This window comes from Nymphaea colorata, chromosome 2, assembly GCF_008831285.2.
Source record: "Nymphaea colorata isolate Beijing-Zhang1983 chromosome 2, ASM883128v2, whole genome shotgun sequence".
In the NCBI taxonomy this organism is placed as follows: Eukaryota; Viridiplantae; Streptophyta; class Magnoliopsida; order Nymphaeales; family Nymphaeaceae; genus Nymphaea; species Nymphaea colorata.
Window position 1 is genome coordinate 6,642,753 of NC_045139.1, and position 20,172 is coordinate 6,662,924.

A 20,172-nucleotide genomic window follows, 5' to 3' on the forward strand; every position below is an offset into this window, starting at 1 on the left:
AAGTGAGGTGATGTTCCATGACATGTTTGGCATATGCTTCGTCTCTTCCATAGTTCGGGCCATGAGAAAAATCTAAAGTTTCTTTTTGAAGGAAGTGACAGGTAGTGCATGTTGAGGGCGTCGAACTCACATGGTGAGTTTAACACTCAAACACGCACCAGAAACGTGAAACTAATGAGATTCACCGGATAATTTGTTTTAGATAGAGTTGAGGTAGATGAGATTATTAAAGGAGATGGTTTGTGAGACAAATTATCATTGCAACTTGAGACAACATATCTTTTCAAACATTTGAGCGCCCTTTTAAAGTGAGGGATCCGGCCATTGCTTGGGTTCAAGAGTTAGCTGTAGTAGCTCCATTTCCTTCATTGGTGCCGTCCCCTGATCAAGTCATGAACTTCCATGTCGTGCTCCTCCTGCTTGGCTCCATCCTGGTGGCCATCAGGATCTCATTCTTCATCTTAAGCGACATGTCATCTAGCTGCACCACCACCACCACCATCACCTCCTCCGGTGGTATAGAGCTGGCGGCGGCGCCGAAAACTGTGATGGCGAGCACGGAGGATGCCATAGTGCCACTGCCTGTCCACAACATATCGGAGAAGCTATCGCCGGAGGAGCAGGAGTTCTGGAAGCAGCCGCAGAATGGAGGATTTGAGCCGTGCATAGAGTTCAGCGACGAGTACAGGCAGGACTCCGGTGCGATCACCGCGGAGAAGAGGAGGTTCTTGATCGTGTCGGTGGACGGGGGATTGAACCAGCAGAGGAATGAGATCATCGACGCGGTTGTTATAGCCAGAATTCTTGGAGCAGCTCTCGTCGTCCCTGTCCTCCAACGTCATGGCGTGTGGAAAGACGATAGGTAAGCAAATTATATTCTATGAAATATAAACAAAATTTTTTGTGCAGACGGATAGTACAAGCCATGATCTTCTTCATTTTCTTGTTGGCTTTTGCACAAAATCGTTTTGCATCGTTGCGACGTTCAATCTAATCTTTATAAAATGTGTATTTGTGATGATCGGTTGCTTAGCTTAAAGAAATTTCAATCTCACTCTCTCGTTTGATGACAATACCAATAAGTTGCTGATTTTTGAAGTTTGTGAGGAAAAAAAACGTTGCAGTGAGTTCAGTGAGATATTTGACGTGGAGCACTTTAAGGCGACGTTGAGGTCAGATGTGATGATAGTGTCATCACTGCCGGCAGAACTCTTGACCGTCCGGATATATCCAGAGACCTTGCCTCCTGATTCTACCCCTGATGTGGTTCGCTCTAAATTCCAGTCAAAGGTGATGGACATCTCCACTCCTTCTCTATACTTCCCCTCAATTTTCCTGACTTTTTCCCCCTGTCGCTAAAGACCTTCTATCACGTCAAACTTCATTACAAATCCAGAGAATGCAAGAAGTATGAGAAAAAGCACGTTGAGAAAGGAAACAATATTGAGGGATGCTGTCAGCATCTAATATATATATATATATATATATAAAGTGAAGAAGATATGACTATGGTTATTTAGAGTCAAACAGCTATCTAATTAAGGTCGTTTATCTAAAACAAATCAATAATTGAAAGAAAAACAAAGAAAAAAAACTATAAACTAATATTAGATGATCAAAATACCAATCATTTTTTTTCTTTATTTTTTTCTTAATTATTCATTATGTTAGATGGGACAATGCAAATTAGATGGTTGAGTGAATTTTAAAAGCTAAAGTCTCCATTCAATATATATGTATATATATATGAGTGAGTACATGTGATGCATATGAATAGTCAAGAAAAAAAAAGGAGAAAAATGTCTGAGCTTATACTAGATGAGAAAATGTATATCTCATCTTTTTGTCCTCCTTTTTCTTTTAATTGTCAATCATGATGGATCAAACTTAAGATAAGTTATCATGCTAGATCAGGTGCAAGAATTAATTTTGATCCAATAGTCCTTTTAATGAAACAGCCAATTTTAAAAATCACAAATATGAAATCAAATGGCTTTTTCTCAATTATAACTTACCTGGCCCCAATAGGCTCCAAAGACTTGGCCCGAGATGTGGAAGAAAATTTAGCATCCAATTAAGAAATCGGAGATGGATTTAAGAAATGACATTGAGTCAAATTAAAACTTATTTTTAAATAAATCTCTAACATATCATAATGCAGTTTCATTTAAATTCAGTTTAAAAGACTGATTTTGATTTGAATTCAAAAAGCGAATTTGTTTCGGATTTAGATTGTGACTTCAGATATGGAATAAATTTGGATTTGTTGGCACTCAAATTCAAATTCACCAAATATGCAAACACTGATAAAGTGAATATGCTATAGAGTATATTTGATTCCATTACAATCCGTTGGCATCCTAATCGTATCTTAGCAGAAGAAAATTTTCAAGTATCGTTTCTTAAGGAAATTAATGTGCTGTTAACATTCTGCAGCTAATGGAGCGTCGGGTCATTTATTTATACGAAATGCGTCATAAGCTTTCGAGAGCATTACCTCTCGACCTACAAAGGCTTCGATGCAAGGTACACTTCCTGCTTCTTTTACGTCATTAGAAGCATCTTTATTTTTTCCTCTATGGTGCATGGTTTCTTAGTTTTTTTTTTTTTTTTGTAAAAAAAAAATCATCAATAAGCAATTGAAACACATCGAAAAATGAAAACTGTTCTCTCAAAACCGTATCTATTTCATTTAAAAAGTTAAATGACAAGAAAATTATTTCCAAATTTATTTTTACTGGATCTATGACAGAAAACGCTTAAACAATTTTAAAACGTATGTTTCTTTTCGCATCAGGTGGCTTTCCAGGCACTCAAATTCGCCGCTAATATCAGAACGGTAGGTGAGAAGTTGGCAGAAAGGATTTGGAAGGATGGGCCGTACATTGCGCTTCATCTAAGGCTGGAGAAGGATGTGTGGGTGCACGCCGGCTGTTTGCCGGAAGTGTCGCCGAAACTGGACGCTGCCGTCGCCGGAGAACAAAAACGCCGCCCGGAGCTTGTGAACGATATGAACATGACTTACGAGCAACGCAGAGAGGCCGGTTACTGTCCCCTGAACGCAGACCAAGTCGCACGGTACGTTACGTGGGATCTACCTTTTAATGTAGAGCGTTTCAAAGAAATGGAGGCAGTGTGGGCAATTGCCCTCACGCACCCTAAAAAAAGATTATTTCTATGTCGATACTTCAAGATGATCTTTTATTTGTAAAAAATCTATTCTTAATAGAATTTAATGTATAATTATAAAGATGTTTCAGGCTGTTGAAGGCATTGGGTGCACCAAGAAGTGGGAAGATATACCTGGCCGGCGGGGAGCCATATGGCGGCGCCAAAGCGGTGAAGCCTCTGTCTCGATTGTTCCCCAACTTGACCAGCAAGGAGAAACTTGCGTTTCCCGGCGAATTGGAACCGTTCATGGGCAAGCCGTCCGCTCTCGCCGCCGTCGATTACATCATCTCCCTCAATAGCGGCGTCTTCATGCCTTCCACCGGCGGCAACATGGCTCACGCCTTGCAGGTCAACAATCTCCCTTTCCTAATCACTAAGTCATGGGTATATAGTGCAATCAGTTGCTCTGTATGGCGTGTGCTCACCATGTCCTTAATTCCAGTGTATTTTGGTGGTATTGAGAAGTCTTGATGTAAGATGCTCCTCTTTCTCATATATATATATATATATATATATATATATATATATATAAATAAAAGTGAAAACCAGACAATTGAGTCAGAAATAAAAACTAGACTCTTCCTTTTTTTTTGCTACAAAATTATTTTAAATAAAATATTCAAATTTTAATATATTTATAAAAACTATTTTGATATAAAACACGTCTTCAATCAAATAGTTTTTATGAAAAATGTTGATTCTTTTATTATCAAAATGTTGTTGTTATGGAAGTAATTCATTTTTGCTTATTAAAAACACTATTAAAACCCAAAAAATGATAAAGTTAATATATATTGCACATCAACCTATCTTTCAGATTACATACATTGGTAAGGTTAGATTTCAAAAAAAATATTTTAAATATCAAATTAAAGGGTTGTGTTTTTGTCTCTGACCTATTAGTCTGGCTTTTACCAATCAATCAATCTCTCTCTCTCTCATATGTATATATATAGATATATATAATATGAGAGAGATAAAGAGAGTAATGTGTAAATACCATACCACTAAGGTAAAGGACAAAAACCGAACATCTTAATTTGTGGTAAAAAATCTTATAAACTAAATGTAAACATCCTAATGTGTTCATAAACAGTAATTTAGTGTAAATCATGTTTTAATGTAAGTCGTTTTTTGTAAACATGACTTTTCTATTATACCACCTGTATCTCTATTGATTGACCAATCTTACAAATGCGTCGGTTGTTGTCCGATGGTTAAAATTTAATAAACTTTTTCACTAAAAGCATCATAGACCCATAAACTGTTGCTAATGTTGTTATGGCAACTGTATTTCAACAATATATTTTTAATTTTTAGTCATCTACTAGCATCTAGCATCCAGCAAATTTGAGTGCTACTATATATATATATACCAATTCAATCTTTCGTACTGCATTGTTGATACGGATCAGCAAACAAGCTTCCTCCAAATTCAGCTGCTCAAATGAGCTATTCAGCCCCCAAAAGAAACCAATCCACATATATTCTCTGAATCTATCAATCAAGGTCTCAATCTTATGTGCTTTCTATTAGAAATTTTGTGGTTTAAGTTGTTAATGATGAATATCTATTTTGATATATCACATAATTGAAAATGACACTGTTTGATTCACATCATTTGCATTAATTGTTACAGGGGCATAGGGCATATATCGGCCATCGCAAGGTTATAAGACCGCATAAAGGAGTCATGGCCAAGGCCTTCTTGTCCGGCAAATCGCTTTCCGACGAGGAATTCAGTCGGATGATGAAGTCGATGCACCAGAATCTACAGGGTCAGCCTCTGCCCATCACCGGCACTAGGCAAGGTTACCAAGATGTGACGGCATTTCCGGTGCCGGAATGCATGTGCAAGCGCAATTTATCCGTATCTTTGTGATTAAGGTTCTTTCAACTTGTTCTTAAAGCAATGTGATTAATCGAAGTTCTTGATCCTTAATGAGTTTCTTCATGTTATCAATTCATTACTTTGTTTCATGTGATGGGTTTATGTTCTATGTTCCTTCAAGTATATCATTATATTTAATTTGTTTCTCTCTTTTTTTTAAGGGTGTATAATTGCATGATTTCGCTAGAGAAGTACTGTTTTGTTGGTAAATTTAAGTTCAAAGAACATCTCTGGGATGTTTAACTTAATATACAAGATCTGTTGGTAGCTACAAGAAAAGAATGAACATATCAATGACAAATAATGGGATGAATATAGAAAAAACTCTCCGTTTCAATTTCAGCATCAAATTGTTGCATCATCGAAGATTGGACCACAGGAATACTGATCAAACTGACTAGTTACCTGTTTTGCTTCAACTTTCGATATAAATAATAGGAAAGACCCATGTCGTGGAAATCGGTTTTTGAATCAAAATGATATTCAAAAGGATTAAAAGAACCAGCTAAATAGAATGGGGATCATCTTTTTGTTGGATCCAACTAAATTTTCAATGCAGAGATCAAAAGACGAACGGAACAACGAAATAAGGTAGAAAAAAATGAAAATATCGAAAGTGACAGAAAATGGCGTATGACAAGTAGTGTATCAATTAGAATTTGTCGTGATCGAACCGCTCAATTCAGGCCGATTCACGCCGTAACTTAAAAACCGAACACATGCATCCTGCCAATAACACAAGCACTTAACAGAATCCTCATGAGTGGTCTTTGAATTGAAATCTTTACATGAAGAAAGTCATATTGTCTTCTACATTGCCAATGAAGATCATGAGTAGAACTTGTAGTTCTTAGCACTGATAATGATTTCTCTGAGGCCGCCGATAGGTGACAAGACCATGAGCAGAACACCAAGAACAATGCATATCTGCAGTGAAACAAGAAATACAGTTGCTTGCATTTGTTCAATTACACAAAAAGTTATGTCGAAACGATTGCCAATTGAATATAATGACTCACCCAGTTTGTGAACCAAGAAAGGCTGAATCTTCTTGGCTTGTAAATGGCTAACCACATAATGCAAGGAAGCTGCAAAAGAACACAAATTACATGTTTTAGAAGGATCAGATTTTCATGAATTCATTAGGAGGTCAGCTTAAAATGTTATGATGTTCTCACAAAATATGTTGTCGGGGCAAACGCGAATCCTCCAAAGAAGCCAAGCAGACCACCAAAAAAGGGGAAGGTTATAGCAACAAAGCATGTGAATGCTGCAGGCAGAGAAGATCAGAGATGAGCAAGTGGGGAGGTTAATCAGTACTTGATTAAACAGCCACTGCAGGCCAAAACTGTCTTACCAACATAAATCGAACGCGACACCAATCGCAGTACAAAGCTGGGTCTGAAGTGAAGTTTCTTAACCAGTACTGTCTCAATCATGTCAAACACAGGCATTGCATAAATCTGTTTTCACAGAAGAAATTAAGAATACAGAACGTAGTTGAGCATTACCGTGCATAAGGATGATATCCAATTCTAATTACCAATGCCTTCTTTAAAGAAATGCAAATGAAAATAAGGACCTGATAACTTCCGACGACATGGATGAAGACGAACATGTTAGCCATTGCGATCAACCAGCGCGGTTTTTCCAGGGAGATCAAGATGTTATCAGCCACACCGTTGCCAAATGCCCAGTAGCCAATCAATGCAACGGGGAAGTAGCAGACTGCAACTACGATGTATGCAAAGATAACACCTTTCCACATAGGCTTCTTCGATGGCTTCTCCGGCGTCGAAGGGATCGTTGCCTGAATCTCCAGCACAACATTGTGGCCGGCGTATGCAAAAGCAACGTCTCCCAAAGCATTTAGTACATTGAAAATGGTTCCTGATGCTGTCGAAGCCTTCAGGCCATACTCTACATTTGCTTGCTTCCCTTTCTGAACAGAAGCTCCCCAGGCAATCGTGGAGTAACTGCACATAAAACAACAAAGAACCATCATCCATGATTTTCAAAAACATCACATGGACAGATGTAGATATAGTTGGTAGAAGCCGTGACATTAATTTAGCAGAAAATTTTATCAAAATTCTTGTTTATTGAACATCTGCGGAAAAGAAGTGGCACTGACAGAGCCATGTGTCTTGAGATACCTGAGGGACATGACTGCAGCAGCCAAAGAGACTCCAGAGATTGAATTGAAATTCGGCAGTTGGGAGAGGACAAAGTGGCAAGAAGCAAAGATGAAGATGAAGTAAGTGAGTCGAATGTCCTTGCAGTTAGGGCAGACTGTGTCATGGAACTTCTTCAGTGACTTCCCTCCGGTGACCATGTACACAATGTTCACTCCGACCTCCACAACCAGCTGCTGGGGAACGACGATGTACAGGCCAAGCTTCTCGCCAAAAGCGTACTGTCCCAACTCATGGTAGCGGTTGAACCTCTTCCCAGGCACCATCTCGTGCATCTCCACCATTTGCCATAGTGTGTAGAGGGTGATGATCCATGAGAGCACCAGGACGACGACACCGGGGCCCCTGGAGAAAACGAAAGACGAAGTCAACTTCCGATGGTAAGGGCATCCTTCTAACTGAAAATGGGATCTTGTGTGAAGAAAAGAAACTGTGCCGCCAAAGAGAACAGATTACCATCCAAGCTGAGCCATGGCATAAGGCAAGCTGAGAACTCCTGCACCAACCATGGCGGTCACGTTGTGAAACGTCGAGTACCACCATTTGCCGTTCTGATTCGCAGTGATGGGGAGCCACTTGTCAAGTTCTTTGTCGTCATTAACCTTCTCGAGATCCATCTTTCCTCCCTGAAAAAAGTATGAACGACTGTTACTAATCACTCTGCATAAGTGCAGGTAAACGGCAAAAGAACTCATTTCACAGTCGAAAAATGAAGCTCAGATACAGAATCCTAGAAAACAGAAGATGCTCAACACAATTATCGAGACAGATTAGCCAAAAGAGAACTAGGAACTACTTTGTTTGTGCAGAAATTAACAAGTAAAACCATGAAATTAAGACAAAGCAACCTCGATCAGGATGTGGACGTGTATGCGAACAGAGCTCAAGTGGGTTGTCGACTATCCGGAACGTGCCGGTAACCGACAAGCCAACGAAACTCCGGGAGCTGGAGATTTCTCAAGAAAAGGAGGTCAATGCCAATATCCGCAACACCACCTTCAACGGTTTGATGTATATAAAATATTCTATTTCTTCAGTTTAAGGAATCATCTTTAACTCACTGTCCTTCCTTTTCTTTCCTGTTGTCCAAGAAAGTAAAGCATTCCTTTTCTGCAGAACTTTCCTACTGGGTCTAACTGCCTATAGAATCATGGGGAAAGTGCCTTCTTATTTTGTGGTCATTGTTCTGTTCTTCAAGAAAAAAGAAGAATAAGGAAACACTTTCGGCAGATATGAGTATGGCTACAAAATATTAATGGATTATGGTGATCTTTGGAGCCAAGTCAGGGCCAGTGACCAAGAGCATGAACCGCACAGAATTTCACCGGGCTTGTATATACAAATCTTCGATTTCATGAACTTGGTCACCTTGCTTGAGGCTTGACAAGCAGAGGTTTCCAAGTTTCCCGTAACTGCAATCCCCTCGCCAAGTGAGTCACAGCTCTTGTCCTCAAGGAAGTTTCTAGTCAGAAAGCTCCGTGAAGTCTACTTCTCGTGCAAAAATAATCCTAGATCCCATTCATGGGGAATTCTCAAAAATCCTTCTTTTCTTTCCCAAAGACATTGTAAAAAAATGGGCATATATAGGTATGGTAAATTAAGCACATACAAAAAAATTTTAAATAGAAAAGATAAGAAAATGTTTCAATGTGATGTGATAGCATTAATCATGTATCCTTACTTTTCCAACGGGGATAGTTTGGAAAAGTTGTGATTTGGCCCTGATTCTTCTAAGATCATAGAAATTTCAATTTGTTAGTTGGAAAACTTTATTTCTACACAGCTGATATCATAAATTGATCTTTGCCCTGATCTAACTGTTTTAGATTAGTACTTAAGGTTAAGTTCGAACCAAATCTGTTCGTTGAATTCAAACGAGAAGTGCCCTCAATGAAGTATTGGAATTGCATATTAGCATTTTTTAAATGACATAAACCCATTTTACTAGGTAGTATAACTAGGTTAAGCTGATAATCATACTTTAAAAAAAATTATATGCATTAAAATTGTAAATACAAGTATGAATTTGCCATTCATCCAAAGGTAGGTTCGTCGTTCTGCGTAAATTGGCAGGTAAGTGCACCTACTGTTATGTGATTAACACATAAATTGCAATATTGAGTTTTGAATCCATTATATATAGACGAAAGCACCAAAGGCCTCTTACCCTCACCCTCTTTTTGAGTGGAGGGCGCCAATACATAAAAGTCAGGGATGAACCTTTTTAAGTGATTATAAGTTCTAAAATAAAAATGCATAGGCCCCTGCAGTTGCACAAATTTGTCTTTTCCAAAAAAATAAAGAAGCAATTTTGGGAAATGGAGTGTTTACTTTCTGGAAAAGCCTTTCTCTACCAAACTAATTTTTTCCTCACAAATTCAGACAACGATCATTAAAAGGAATTGAGGTGGCAATCTGGCGTCCACTTTGGTCGCAATAAATGAAATAACAGCCGAAGCAGCAGGAAAGTTTTCTTGGGGTATTCTCAGAAACGGGTGGGCAGTCGTACTAAGAAAGGTTAAGCAGAGCAGAAGAAATGAGTAAAATAGAAATTGAGCTGTTGAACAGAAACCCATGCTGGTGCATGAGACCAAGTCTGACCAGAACAGCTCGAACCCACTTGTGGCTCGAGCCAATTAATCGGAGCTGCTGAAAACAACTCTTAGGGGCCGTTTGGCATTGGAAACATCATGTAAGTCTTTCATGAGTTTGCTCCAAAATAAGGGCAGATTTGTAGGACACTTGTTCAAGATTTTTACTAATCTACCTCAATTTTGAAGCAGATTTATGAAACATTCACACTATTCCTAATGCCAAGCCGCCGTCCCTTATGGTTAATTTATTGCTTGTTGAACTGTTTGTACCTTTTTTTCTTTTCATTTATGAAGAAACATAGAGTACTACTAAATTATCTTCTTAGGAGGTGCTTATTAATTTGATTCTTTTCTCTAATGGCGCCGCAAACCATGAATTCTCCATTTTGCAGACGTGAAAACCATGAGTAGTTTTCAAGCTGTTTCACAACTTAAGCTGCTCTAGCTTGTGAGTATGATGCTGAAAACGCTTTCATTACATAGTAAATTAAGAGTGCAGTAAAGCAATTCCTTCTGCTAAAACAGACCAAACTGACCCAACATTCAATGTTATGCATTGTGCTTTTCCATCAACTTTGGATTCTTCTTCCACCATATCAAGCAACTACAACAACAGATTTGTCCTTGTTTTTCAAAAATATTAGGGGGGACTGCAAGGCATATGTAGATAACTCGGAGAAGAATAATACATTCTCACAAACTCAGTTCTTTTGAGAAACTTCTTTCTTTGTCTTGTGAAATTAACACCCAAAACAAAACAACTGTTTTGGGTACTCATGCTATAGAACAGAGAGTTGTGCAAAAACTTGTGAAGTTCAGGGCTTCGAATCTGAGTCCTGTGGTACGTCAACAAGGCTTGGATACGATGCTTGAATGGCTTTTCCATTGATCCAGATATTCCCACGCAGTCCAAACAGGAGACCAGGGGAAACTGTCCAACTATGGTTCTCAAGGGAACGTAGATCAAAAGCAAGAAAGAAGCCATAATATAACTTTGAAGTTCCAAAGGGAGGACGAATGTACATGAGCATACGTACCTGTGGATACCTGCTGAGGCCTGCACCTTCACTCCCCATCTGTACAGAGCGAGAAAATGAAAGACGGATAAAGAGGAAGGCTTCGTTTGAAAGAAGGCCCAATGGTGTTTTTTTTGTAGAGGCAAAAGGAAGAGAGAGAGGAAGAGAAATGTAACAGATGCCAGCCATACTCACTCCCCGGAAAAGGGAAATCAGTAAATGGACTCGGTCCTTAAAACCATGACTTTCCATGTATCACCTCCTTCTTTCTCTCCCCCTCATAATTGCCTATTAATTTCTTCGCTTCGTGAATGATTTAATTTTGTTCAGACTATCACTTTCCATGTATGCTCTTCTTTCCCTCTTTCATGTCTTTCCTATTCTTTGGGCTTCAACTTGGGAAATGACAGTTTGCAGCTTCAGAAACGACGGTGGTCTTTATGGGCCTACAGCTTTAATGGAGTACATGCAATGGAGTATGGCCAAGTTCAGTTGTGAGTTGTAAGCTGTGGGAAAAGCTAATGAGTTAGTTGAGTTAGTCAATGGGTCCTCCGATAAGCATACTCCCATCTTGTCATTCTAGCTCCATAGGCTTAGGGGGGCTCACATCCCACCTCAATTTTTTTTTTTAAAAAAAATTACATGTAAATTTTTGAAAAATTCACTTGTCCTAAATAAGATTTTTGAAAAATAATCTTTCGGCCTGTGTCTAAATTTAAAAACTTTAATTTGGCTCCGCCCCGGCTCGTTCGTTAGGAAGTCAATGGGCTCCCTTGGTATGGGGATTGCAGACTAATTTGAGATGCAAAAATGATTAGAGGTTGAACCATTAGAAGCCTGACAAAATGTTCAAACCACCTACCGACTGTTTGTAAGACCCTTGCGAGATTCAACAGAATCTGGCTTTCTAAAGATAGACGTCAAAACTCACAGCACCTAAACATGCCAACCTCGGATCGAACCCTATACCTTCTTTGTTGCCTGTTTCAGATCTTGGAAACATGGTGTTTTGAAATCTTTGGATTTTAGAAGGATCTCAAGATCTCAAATCTATTGATCTCATAAATCCTGTTGTTTGAAAGATGTTTAAATTGCCACAAATGTGCCCCAAAGTGTGTAGTGTAGCTGGTCAGGCTGGTAAGCTAGTGAGAGCTAGCTTGATGTGTAGTGTAGCTGGTCAGGCTGGTAGGTTAGTGAGAGCGAGCTTGATCATCGGTTCAATTTCCATATGAGTTACTCATCTAAATTGTGAATGGTGATAGTACAGCAGTTTAGTGACAGGTGTATCACAGGTCTACAAAAGTCCCTAAAAACAACTTTGAACTTCAAGGGCAAGAGAAAGGGAAAAGGGTTTCAGCCCTTCTTGGGATGGCCTCCACCAGAAGAATTACTACAAATACATACAGACATGCAGCTCTTATATGTGGACGTTTATATGTGGATGTGAAGTCAGATATTCTCTAACAGAGGTGCATGGATTTCGTGAACAAAAGAGATCTCAAATCTAAGGTTTTGAAATATGCAGTAAATTTCAAGTATACCTACGTCCGTAGGATATTTGAGGGTTTTGGACTTGAAGCCAAGTGCTACTAGCTTAAATGGACTTTTTTATATTTAGATAAGCTTGGGCATGGACTCGAGTGCTCGGTCCAATCGGGCCCAGGCCCAAAAAAAGACGGCCCAGGTCAGCCCCATTATTTTTTTTATTTAATAATAATATTTTTTTATTATTAAAAATATATTTTGTGTTTAAAAATATTTATTTTATATTTAAAAAATATTTTTTTACATTTAATCTGATCGAGCTAAAGGCCTGTATTAAGACAGGTCTCTAGTTTGATTCCCGTGAGCGCTATGTTCCTGTGTCTTAAGGCGGTAGGGCGCGACATCCAAGCTAAAGAGTGCACTGCTGCTATCGCTGACACCGACGCAGCCCAAGACCCCGGAAGCAGCCTCAAGGGTTCACCTCTCGCTCACCCAACATTTATTCAGCCGAACCGATTCGACTCGAGCATCGAGTATCGGGGCTTACCTTGAGTACCCAGGTATTGGGCTCGGACTCTATGTAGATACACACTTTGGATTGGGGTAGAAAAAACTCAGTCAAATTGATCAACGGATTTTATTTTCATCTGAATGGTTTTGGGCTTGTGATGGTCTAAAACCAGACACTTTTTGTCATCTGCCAAGCATGAGAGTGCTTATAGAGAACGTATCCATGTTGATGGAGGGATTGGAAAATGTTTTCACCATTCGCAAATGAATACCACCCTCTCTCCTCTGCAACACTATTTTCTCAGGTCGATCTTATTTTTAGGCGTTTGTCGCCACATAACACAAGCAGGAAAATGCAGAAACAGTAAGCAGCATGTCTTGTTACCAAGCCTCAAAAATGTAGAACAAAACGAGTGAGTTTCCAAAAAAAAAAAAAAAAAAAGGTGTCGTTCTCTTTTCCCCCTATTAATGAGGGAAAGACAAAGTAGCATCTCCCCTTTAAAAGACAAAAGTTCGCATGTTGGTGAACCCTCCCTGATTGTTCAAGCAAAAAATGTCGGAAGTTGAACCCCAAACTACAGTCAGTCAGGACCGTGTTATTGTTTTATCATACAGCCTTCCCTGCAATTTCCATTGAACATTGAATACCTTCTTCCCGGCATCCTGGCTTTGCCATCAATTTCTTTCCATCATCGTACATTTAAACTTACATACTTCAGACAATCTTGAATATACAAACATAATTTTGACTCCAACAAGGAGCCCAAACAATCAACAAAAGAACAGAAAGAAGTGGGAAAAACAGCTTGAACATGATTTAGCGGTCTTCTGTTGCTGTCGAAGCAGCTGTTGCAGGCAATGAAGGAGATGGACGCAGAACCAGATACAGTAAAGGGCCCAAGAATGGAACAAGACTCAAGGGCAACAGCCATGATCCACGACTATACCTATTTAAAACAAGAGATAGGGTTGCGTTCAAGAGAAAGGTTAAAAAGTCATCGCTATACATAAACCTAATGAGTAACCATTAAACTGAAAATTGATACGCACATTAGGTTTATGCTCATACTCCAAACAGATATACTCTCTCTCATGCATGCACACCACATATACACAATGCTTAGAAAAACTGACAGAAATGGGCATTAAACGAGCAGAATTATCTGGATTATCTAGCTAAGCACACACAAGCATATCATTTCTGACAACAAATTTGAAGCGTGTTAACCTTAAATGCCAAATCTGTAGCTCGACCAATAATATGCGGGAAAACTATAGGTGTTAAATCAAAATCATCTGAGTGACACAGTTCAGATAGAGAGGAACGTTTGATTGCATAAGGAATGAATCACAAAGTAATTCTCATACTAAAGTTTAGGAATTCCACCGATTTGAGGACGTACCATCTTCTAGCAGTCATGTCATTATAAATCCAGAATGGTGAGAATGCTGTAAACAGTGAGAAGTCGAGGGACATCGCATGTATCTATATTAGAAGACAAATGCCAAATGTTAGCTTATAAAAATGCTGGTATACGGTCAAAAGAATATCAGACCATAATGAAAGCAATTAACCATGTGATTTTTATTGAATCCCCTTGCATATCAGCTCAACAATCAAGGAGGTCATCATAGTCCCCCAGCAAAGCTGGACTCGTGATTGAATACAACCACTGATCAATCATATTCAGTATGACCTTATCCATGCATGCATCTCCATCCAGAAAAAAGAATAAAAGATCATTAATAGACTTACAAACTTGCTTTCTCGAAAATACTGATAAAATTCTCTCCAGTCCTCACCACTGGACATAACTGCATATGCAACCAAGCAAAAGCCTGCAGCAGCTACAACCTGCAGCAAAATATTGCTCCATTTTAATTTTTGTTCCTTTCCCCCTTCAAATACAAGTCTCGATGGAAATTCTACAAAAATGACAATACCCCTGCATCCAAGACCATAGACCATAGACCATATCCATGTGACAGACCATACCTCATCGACAAACATTAACTGGTTTGGAATAACTACTTACTCCTGCTGTTATCTTTGACTCAAGAAAGCTCAGCGGCCATTTCTTGAGTTCAGCTTCATCAACAGTAGGTAATGGTGGTTTCCAAAGAACAAAATAAGGAATAAGGGCATATGCACCACCAAAGAATGATAGTAGAACAAATGGCCAAACAGCTACTCTGCTTCTTGAGCTGCAATTCAGTGTTGGAATAGTTAAACAATATTGCACCTGAAACTGTGAAAAGCCAAAAATTTCACTAAATCATTTCTACCATCCAAGTACAAAAAGAAAAAATAAGAAATAAGGGGCACGAACTGCTACAAAGAAGATGCTCTGGAGAACTCAGCTTTCCCCTTGAAAGTGCTAAGTTGGCAATTCTCAAATGGCTTTTATCCGCGCAGATTGTGGCATTATCCTTATAATACCACGGGGTAGGAAAAGCCTTATAAGATGTCAACCCTATCATGATTTCTGGTTCTGCTAAGGGAATAGCAAGCATTTCTTTTCTAGATAAAGTAAATGAGGGAATTTGTTAGTTGTTAACTGTAAAATTCAATGAGGAATATCACTATTGTTAATCTAATTCTCAAAATAGCACGAGAAAACGGATGATCAACATAAGGAAATCTAACACTCGTTCCACTAGTCACCTTCTGGCACTTGGAATCAGTAGCATACTATATACTAGTGGCCACAGACCCATGATATACCAAAGGGACACAAGCACTTGATTCATTCGAAAGTCATCATCTCCTTTTAAGTTCAACAACTTCTGCAGAAAGTAGAAATCCCGAGACTGCAAAATAACAAAATACAACATGACCTCAATAAAGTCACTGAGATATTCCACAGGTAGAAGCTATGTCAAAAAATATGGACATGAAACAAATATGAAGAGAATGTAATATATTAAATACTTGTTGATATCTTAGTATGTAATATATGTGCATGTTTCTCCATATGTGTGTGCACACGTGTATATAGTTGATAACTTTGTTCATGACTTACAGAAAAAGTCAGAGAAGAACTTAACAACATTATCAATCTGTCGTTGAAAACAAGAGTCAAAATTCTTAAGAGGTTTTCATCCATGATGAGGTTTAGTTTGATCAAGAAAGAAAATAAAAGATCTTATCAAAATCAATACTAAATGCAAGTTTTGAAAATTGTAACCCACGTATGGGTGATGTGTCACACACAAAACCGGTAGTAAACCAAATCCAACTGATAGGACCCTTGGATTGAGACAATATCAGGTCTACCAACCAAGTGTTCAATATAATGAACACCTACCTAACCTGACAAACAAAATCATCTCTGCAGAGCCGGCATTCAATTACAACAGACAAAATTTTCATCTTCGATGATCATAAGAAATAAGATTTGCAAAATAAACTCAATCAAAGAGAAAACAATAACACACACACACACACACACACACACATATATATATATATATGTGTGTGTGTGTGTGTGTGTGTGAGAGAGAGAGAGAGAGAGGGAGGAGCATACAGGGGTCTGATCAGGTGCAAGCTGGAAGACGTAATACATGACCCCTGCCCAGAATACAAACAAAAGCACCGAAGTTGTCCAATCACCACCATCTCCATCCTTTCTAAGATTATTCTCACCTTCTAATGAAGTTTCTTGTTTGTCTCCATCACCCAGAGGACTGCATCTAACACAAGCTTCACCATATCTTCTTTTCAGTGGAAGAATCCCTGAAGAGAACACAGACCACTTCTTGCCAAACTGGCTCAATTGGGCGTTCAGCATTTGGGTTTGGAGGGAACTAGAAATTTTCATGTTAGAGACATAAGTAAATGAACTTACAGGGCTTCGTAAAGCTTGAAGAGGTGAATGAAAGAATTTTCTAAGTTTGACGGTTTTGGTTTTAGATAGCGATGAAGAGGGCAATGTGGAGTTTACAGGTTTGGACGGGGAGGGCGAGGATGGAGAAATGCAGACAATAGCAGGTTGGGGAGATGAGAAGGTTGAAGACAACATGGTCACACTCATGGTTGTTTAGCGCAGGAAGCAGCTTCTCGGTCCTAAGATTGTTTTTCTTCTTTTTTCTCAAAGTAATGATAATGTCAATAAGCCTAATTGGATGACCAACGGAGAAACTTTGATCCTTAGAGCTTTCCAAGAATGGATCCTTTATTCACTTCACCGGATCTATTTTTTCAGTACGAAGTTGTTAGCCTGCACGTAACAACAAATTATATCAAACATGGTATTTCAATGATATTTTGCAATGTTTTCACCAAAATAGCTCAGGAAAACTAATATTAAACCAAATCATATATTTTATAAGATCTGAAAGTATAGTAACCACTCCACCAGAAAGAGAAGTACTTCAGTTGTATAACTACATACGTAAAGAAGGGAGAAAAAAAATACATCTGCACATGTCCAATATGCCTTCATAAGGGATAAAGTCACAAATATCACTTCAAACTTCAAAGAAGGCATGCATACACATCTGTGTATTGTAGAACGGTATCTTTTTTTATAACACAACATTTCTAGGACGAGCAGCAAAAGCGTTAGGCTTGCAGTACCTGTGCATGCAAACATACATGTGCATGCGGCACAACACAGACACACATCTGTTTTTTAAACACAATATTTATAGGCTGAGCAGCAACGGTGTTACGCTCGCAGTACTTGTGCATGCAAACATACATGTGCATGCATCACAACACAGATGGTCAGAGAAAATCACATTTCTGAATAAAAACAATCGTCTTTAGAAGCAAAAAGATAGCCAGGTAAGGGAATATGTCAGGCTCGTGTAATTTCAGAAATGATGAGAGTGGTAAGTGTTCAGCACGTAATAAGGAAATATAGTTCATATGTTGCGGCTTCGATAATGCAACTGTCAGGAAAGAGATGGCTATAGAAAATGAATGGAATGGATAGTTCAAGATATAGTAATCCTTTCATTAATTTGGACAATAATTCTTAACAACAAGCAGAAGATAAAGGAGTTCAGGCTTCATGTTTTATAGTTGTCAAAAAATAAAAAATCTTATAAAACTTGTCGAGTCATAAGTGGAGTCAATAACTAATCTGCCAACTTTGAAACTCGGGACAACTCCATATGTCAAAACATGAGATATTACTGCGGTCCATATCTTGATGGTAGCCCACGGAACAAAATCAGATTAAGCTAATCACTTCCGTATACATGGTGTTTGACAAGTCCCCAGTGACTCCATAGGACCATAGCTATCTTACTTTCTCAATTAAAACTTGGTATTTTTAAATGGCGGAAGACCAAACATCCATTTGCTCACTTTTCCTTAGAAATATGAAGATATAATGGACTTCGTCATACAAACAACACAGCGTAGTAATTAAATCTAAAGACACATGCCCTTAACTTTCATATCCTGATGAGGGACACGGGAAAGTGGCAGGTAAAAGTAAAACACTAGCTTGAGACCCTTCAGGGCCTTCACAGGCGAAAAGGAACGTAGCACGGCCGACCGGAAAAAGACTAACCTGAGGCCAATTTCCACGAACCCGTCCAGGGAAGACAAAATAGAATAAGGTCCGGATGAGGTCCTATTCCGTGCAAGTCGATCCTGGCATGGTGAGGGCCTATCCATGGCAGCTATGCCATGACCAACATCGGCAAGAGATAAGTCAATCTCATATTATAAAAATTCTGCGTCCCTGCCAGGACCGACATTGGCAAGAAACAATTACCATTAAATTTTGTGTGGACCGTCCGTGAACCAAGAGAAAATGGCACGAAACATTATTCAGCAACCGCATAGCCTTCCATCGGATCTAACAAACGCCAAACAACACTACAGTTACTTGACTACATAACAGCTCCAACCAGAAATTCATCTGCAATCCTGTCGACTGTATATTTCAAGCTGAAGCTAAAGGAAAAACTACAAAGACCAACGATTTGGTTTCTCAGAGTACGAACTATTGTTCTCGATGAATTTTCATAGATTCTTTCCAACGAAAGCCCTCTTACCAAACAAACCCCAGCACTAAACAACAAGCAGAAAATAATATAGACAAATAAGAAAGAGAAAAACCAATAATACTGATTACATCAAGAAAAACCATGAAACAGAGCGAGAGAGGGAAAGCACCCAAAAAAACGACGAAAATCGCCAGGCTAAAGCGGAGAAGTTCCACCAGCACCGCCTCCAACTTCCAACCCCCCTCCTCGCGGAGGTTGAACGCTCAATAAGAAATTAGCAAAAAAAATTCTGGAAATTGTGTTCTCGTCGAGCAAGAAGAGCACTACAGAGAAAAGGACCCGCTAGCTCATCGTCTGCGACCTGCACTGTGGAATGAGATAATGAAAGGGAGGGAAGAGACACAGAGACGCTCTGAGTGTTCCCTTCTCTCTCTCTTCTCTCGTCCTCTATATATATATATATATATATATATATATATATATATATATATAATATGTGTGTGAAATTTGCTTTTTCACATCTATACGAATGAAACATCCCATGACAACTACATTTAAGTTAAATAATATATGATGCTTCTGAGCTCTAATCCTCACCCTCCCCCCGGTTTAACCTCGTAGATATTTTCTGCTACTTAACGTGGATATGAAATCTATATTTTTTACACAGTACCAAAATCCATTGCTTTTTTAATGAGCCCCACAAAGTGCTGATTTCAAATCAGTATACGATTTAATATGATAAACTACCATATAATATTAATGTTAACCGGTGGTTTTTGTGTTCTACACCATCTTCCATGAAAGTCGATGAGTGACCCTAACTTACTTGACTAAGAGAAACTGAAGGGAGACGACACACACGCCATCAAAACTATATTGTTTTCGTTTTAGCCAATTGATGATTTAGAAGTTGTAAAAAAACAAAATCCATGTTATTTGATATATTTTAAGTTTAATAACTGTGATTGTTTGTAATCACTTTAAATTGACTGTTTCATTGTAATCACATACAACAAATAATTAACAAAATGTGTTAGTCTATGTATTAAATGATCAACCCATGTTTAATTTTGTCTCGTTGCAACAATTTAAATGTTTCTTACAGAATATTGGAAGTGAAATGTTAACTTCTAAAAAAGGCACATAACTCTAATAGCATTTGTACGAAAAACACTTGCTTTAAAACCTATGATTGACATTATTGTGAAACAATTATGTGGGTCAATTATCAACCTTATGTTCAATCCAACTAGGATGGAGGAATTTGTTTAACTCATTAAAGTTTTGGAGCTTTACACCAAGCTTCTGTCCAATCCACAAGTGCATTTTTTTGCACTCAC

At 38.6% G+C, this 20,172-nt stretch overlaps 3 protein-coding genes across 7 annotated transcripts; 1 reads left to right on the plus strand and 2 right to left on the minus strand.

Annotated features, from left to right (window-relative positions):
• Nucleotides 1-355: 355 nt before the first annotated feature.
• Nucleotides 356-5,097, plus strand: LOC116248819 (O-fucosyltransferase 37-like). Its single transcript, XM_031621808.2, has 6 exons — nt 356-862; nt 1,125-1,290; nt 2,437-2,526; nt 2,798-3,078; nt 3,261-3,519; nt 4,811-5,097. The coding sequence occupies exons 1-6, from the start codon at nt 393-395 to the stop codon at nt 5,051-5,053; spliced, it is 1,509 nt and encodes a 502-aa protein (XP_031477668.1). The 5' UTR covers nt 356-392; the 3' UTR covers nt 5,054-5,097.
• A 666-nt stretch (nt 5,098-5,763) lies between these two features.
• On the minus strand, nt 5,764-11,118 carry LOC116248175 (lysine histidine transporter 1-like). Of its 2 annotated transcripts, none has more exons than XM_031620820.2 (8): nt 10,889-11,118; nt 7,714-7,883; nt 7,219-7,602; nt 6,645-7,038; nt 6,420-6,525; nt 6,241-6,332; nt 6,082-6,150; nt 5,764-5,989 (listed from the first exon to the last, which is right to left on the minus strand). In XM_031620820.2, the coding sequence occupies exons 1-8, from the start codon at nt 11,054-11,056 to the stop codon at nt 5,891-5,893; spliced, it is 1,482 nt and encodes a 493-aa protein (XP_031476680.2). In that variant the 5' UTR covers nt 11,057-11,118; the 3' UTR covers nt 5,764-5,890. The 2 variants fall into 2 exon arrangements, with proteins under 2 accessions (XP_031476680.2, XP_031476681.1); XM_031620821.2 differs by lacking the exon at nt 10,889-11,118 and adding an exon at nt 8,106-8,310.
• A 2,282-nt stretch (nt 11,119-13,400) lies between these two features.
• LOC116248779 (uncharacterized) lies at nt 13,401-19,264 on the minus strand. Of its 4 annotated transcripts, XM_031621748.2 has the most exons (9): nt 18,999-19,264; nt 18,595-18,678; nt 18,388-18,499; nt 16,390-17,082; nt 15,528-15,673; nt 14,899-15,067; nt 14,619-14,717; nt 14,266-14,348; nt 13,401-13,809 (listed from the first exon to the last, which is right to left on the minus strand). In XM_031621748.2, exons 4-9 carry the CDS (start codon nt 16,894-16,896, stop codon nt 13,680-13,682), a joined length of 1,134 nt encoding a protein of 377 aa, XP_031477608.1. In that variant the 5' UTR covers nt 16,897-17,082; nt 18,388-18,499; nt 18,595-18,678; nt 18,999-19,264; the 3' UTR covers nt 13,401-13,679. The 4 variants fall into 4 exon arrangements, with proteins under 4 accessions (XP_031477608.1, XP_031477606.1, XP_031477609.1 ...); XM_031621746.2 differs by lacking the exons at nt 18,388-18,499; nt 18,595-18,678; XM_031621751.2 differs by lacking the exons at nt 18,388-18,499; nt 18,595-18,678 and having other exon boundaries at nt 13,784-13,809; nt 14,666-14,717.
• Between the last annotated feature and the right edge of the window lie 908 nt (nt 19,265-20,172).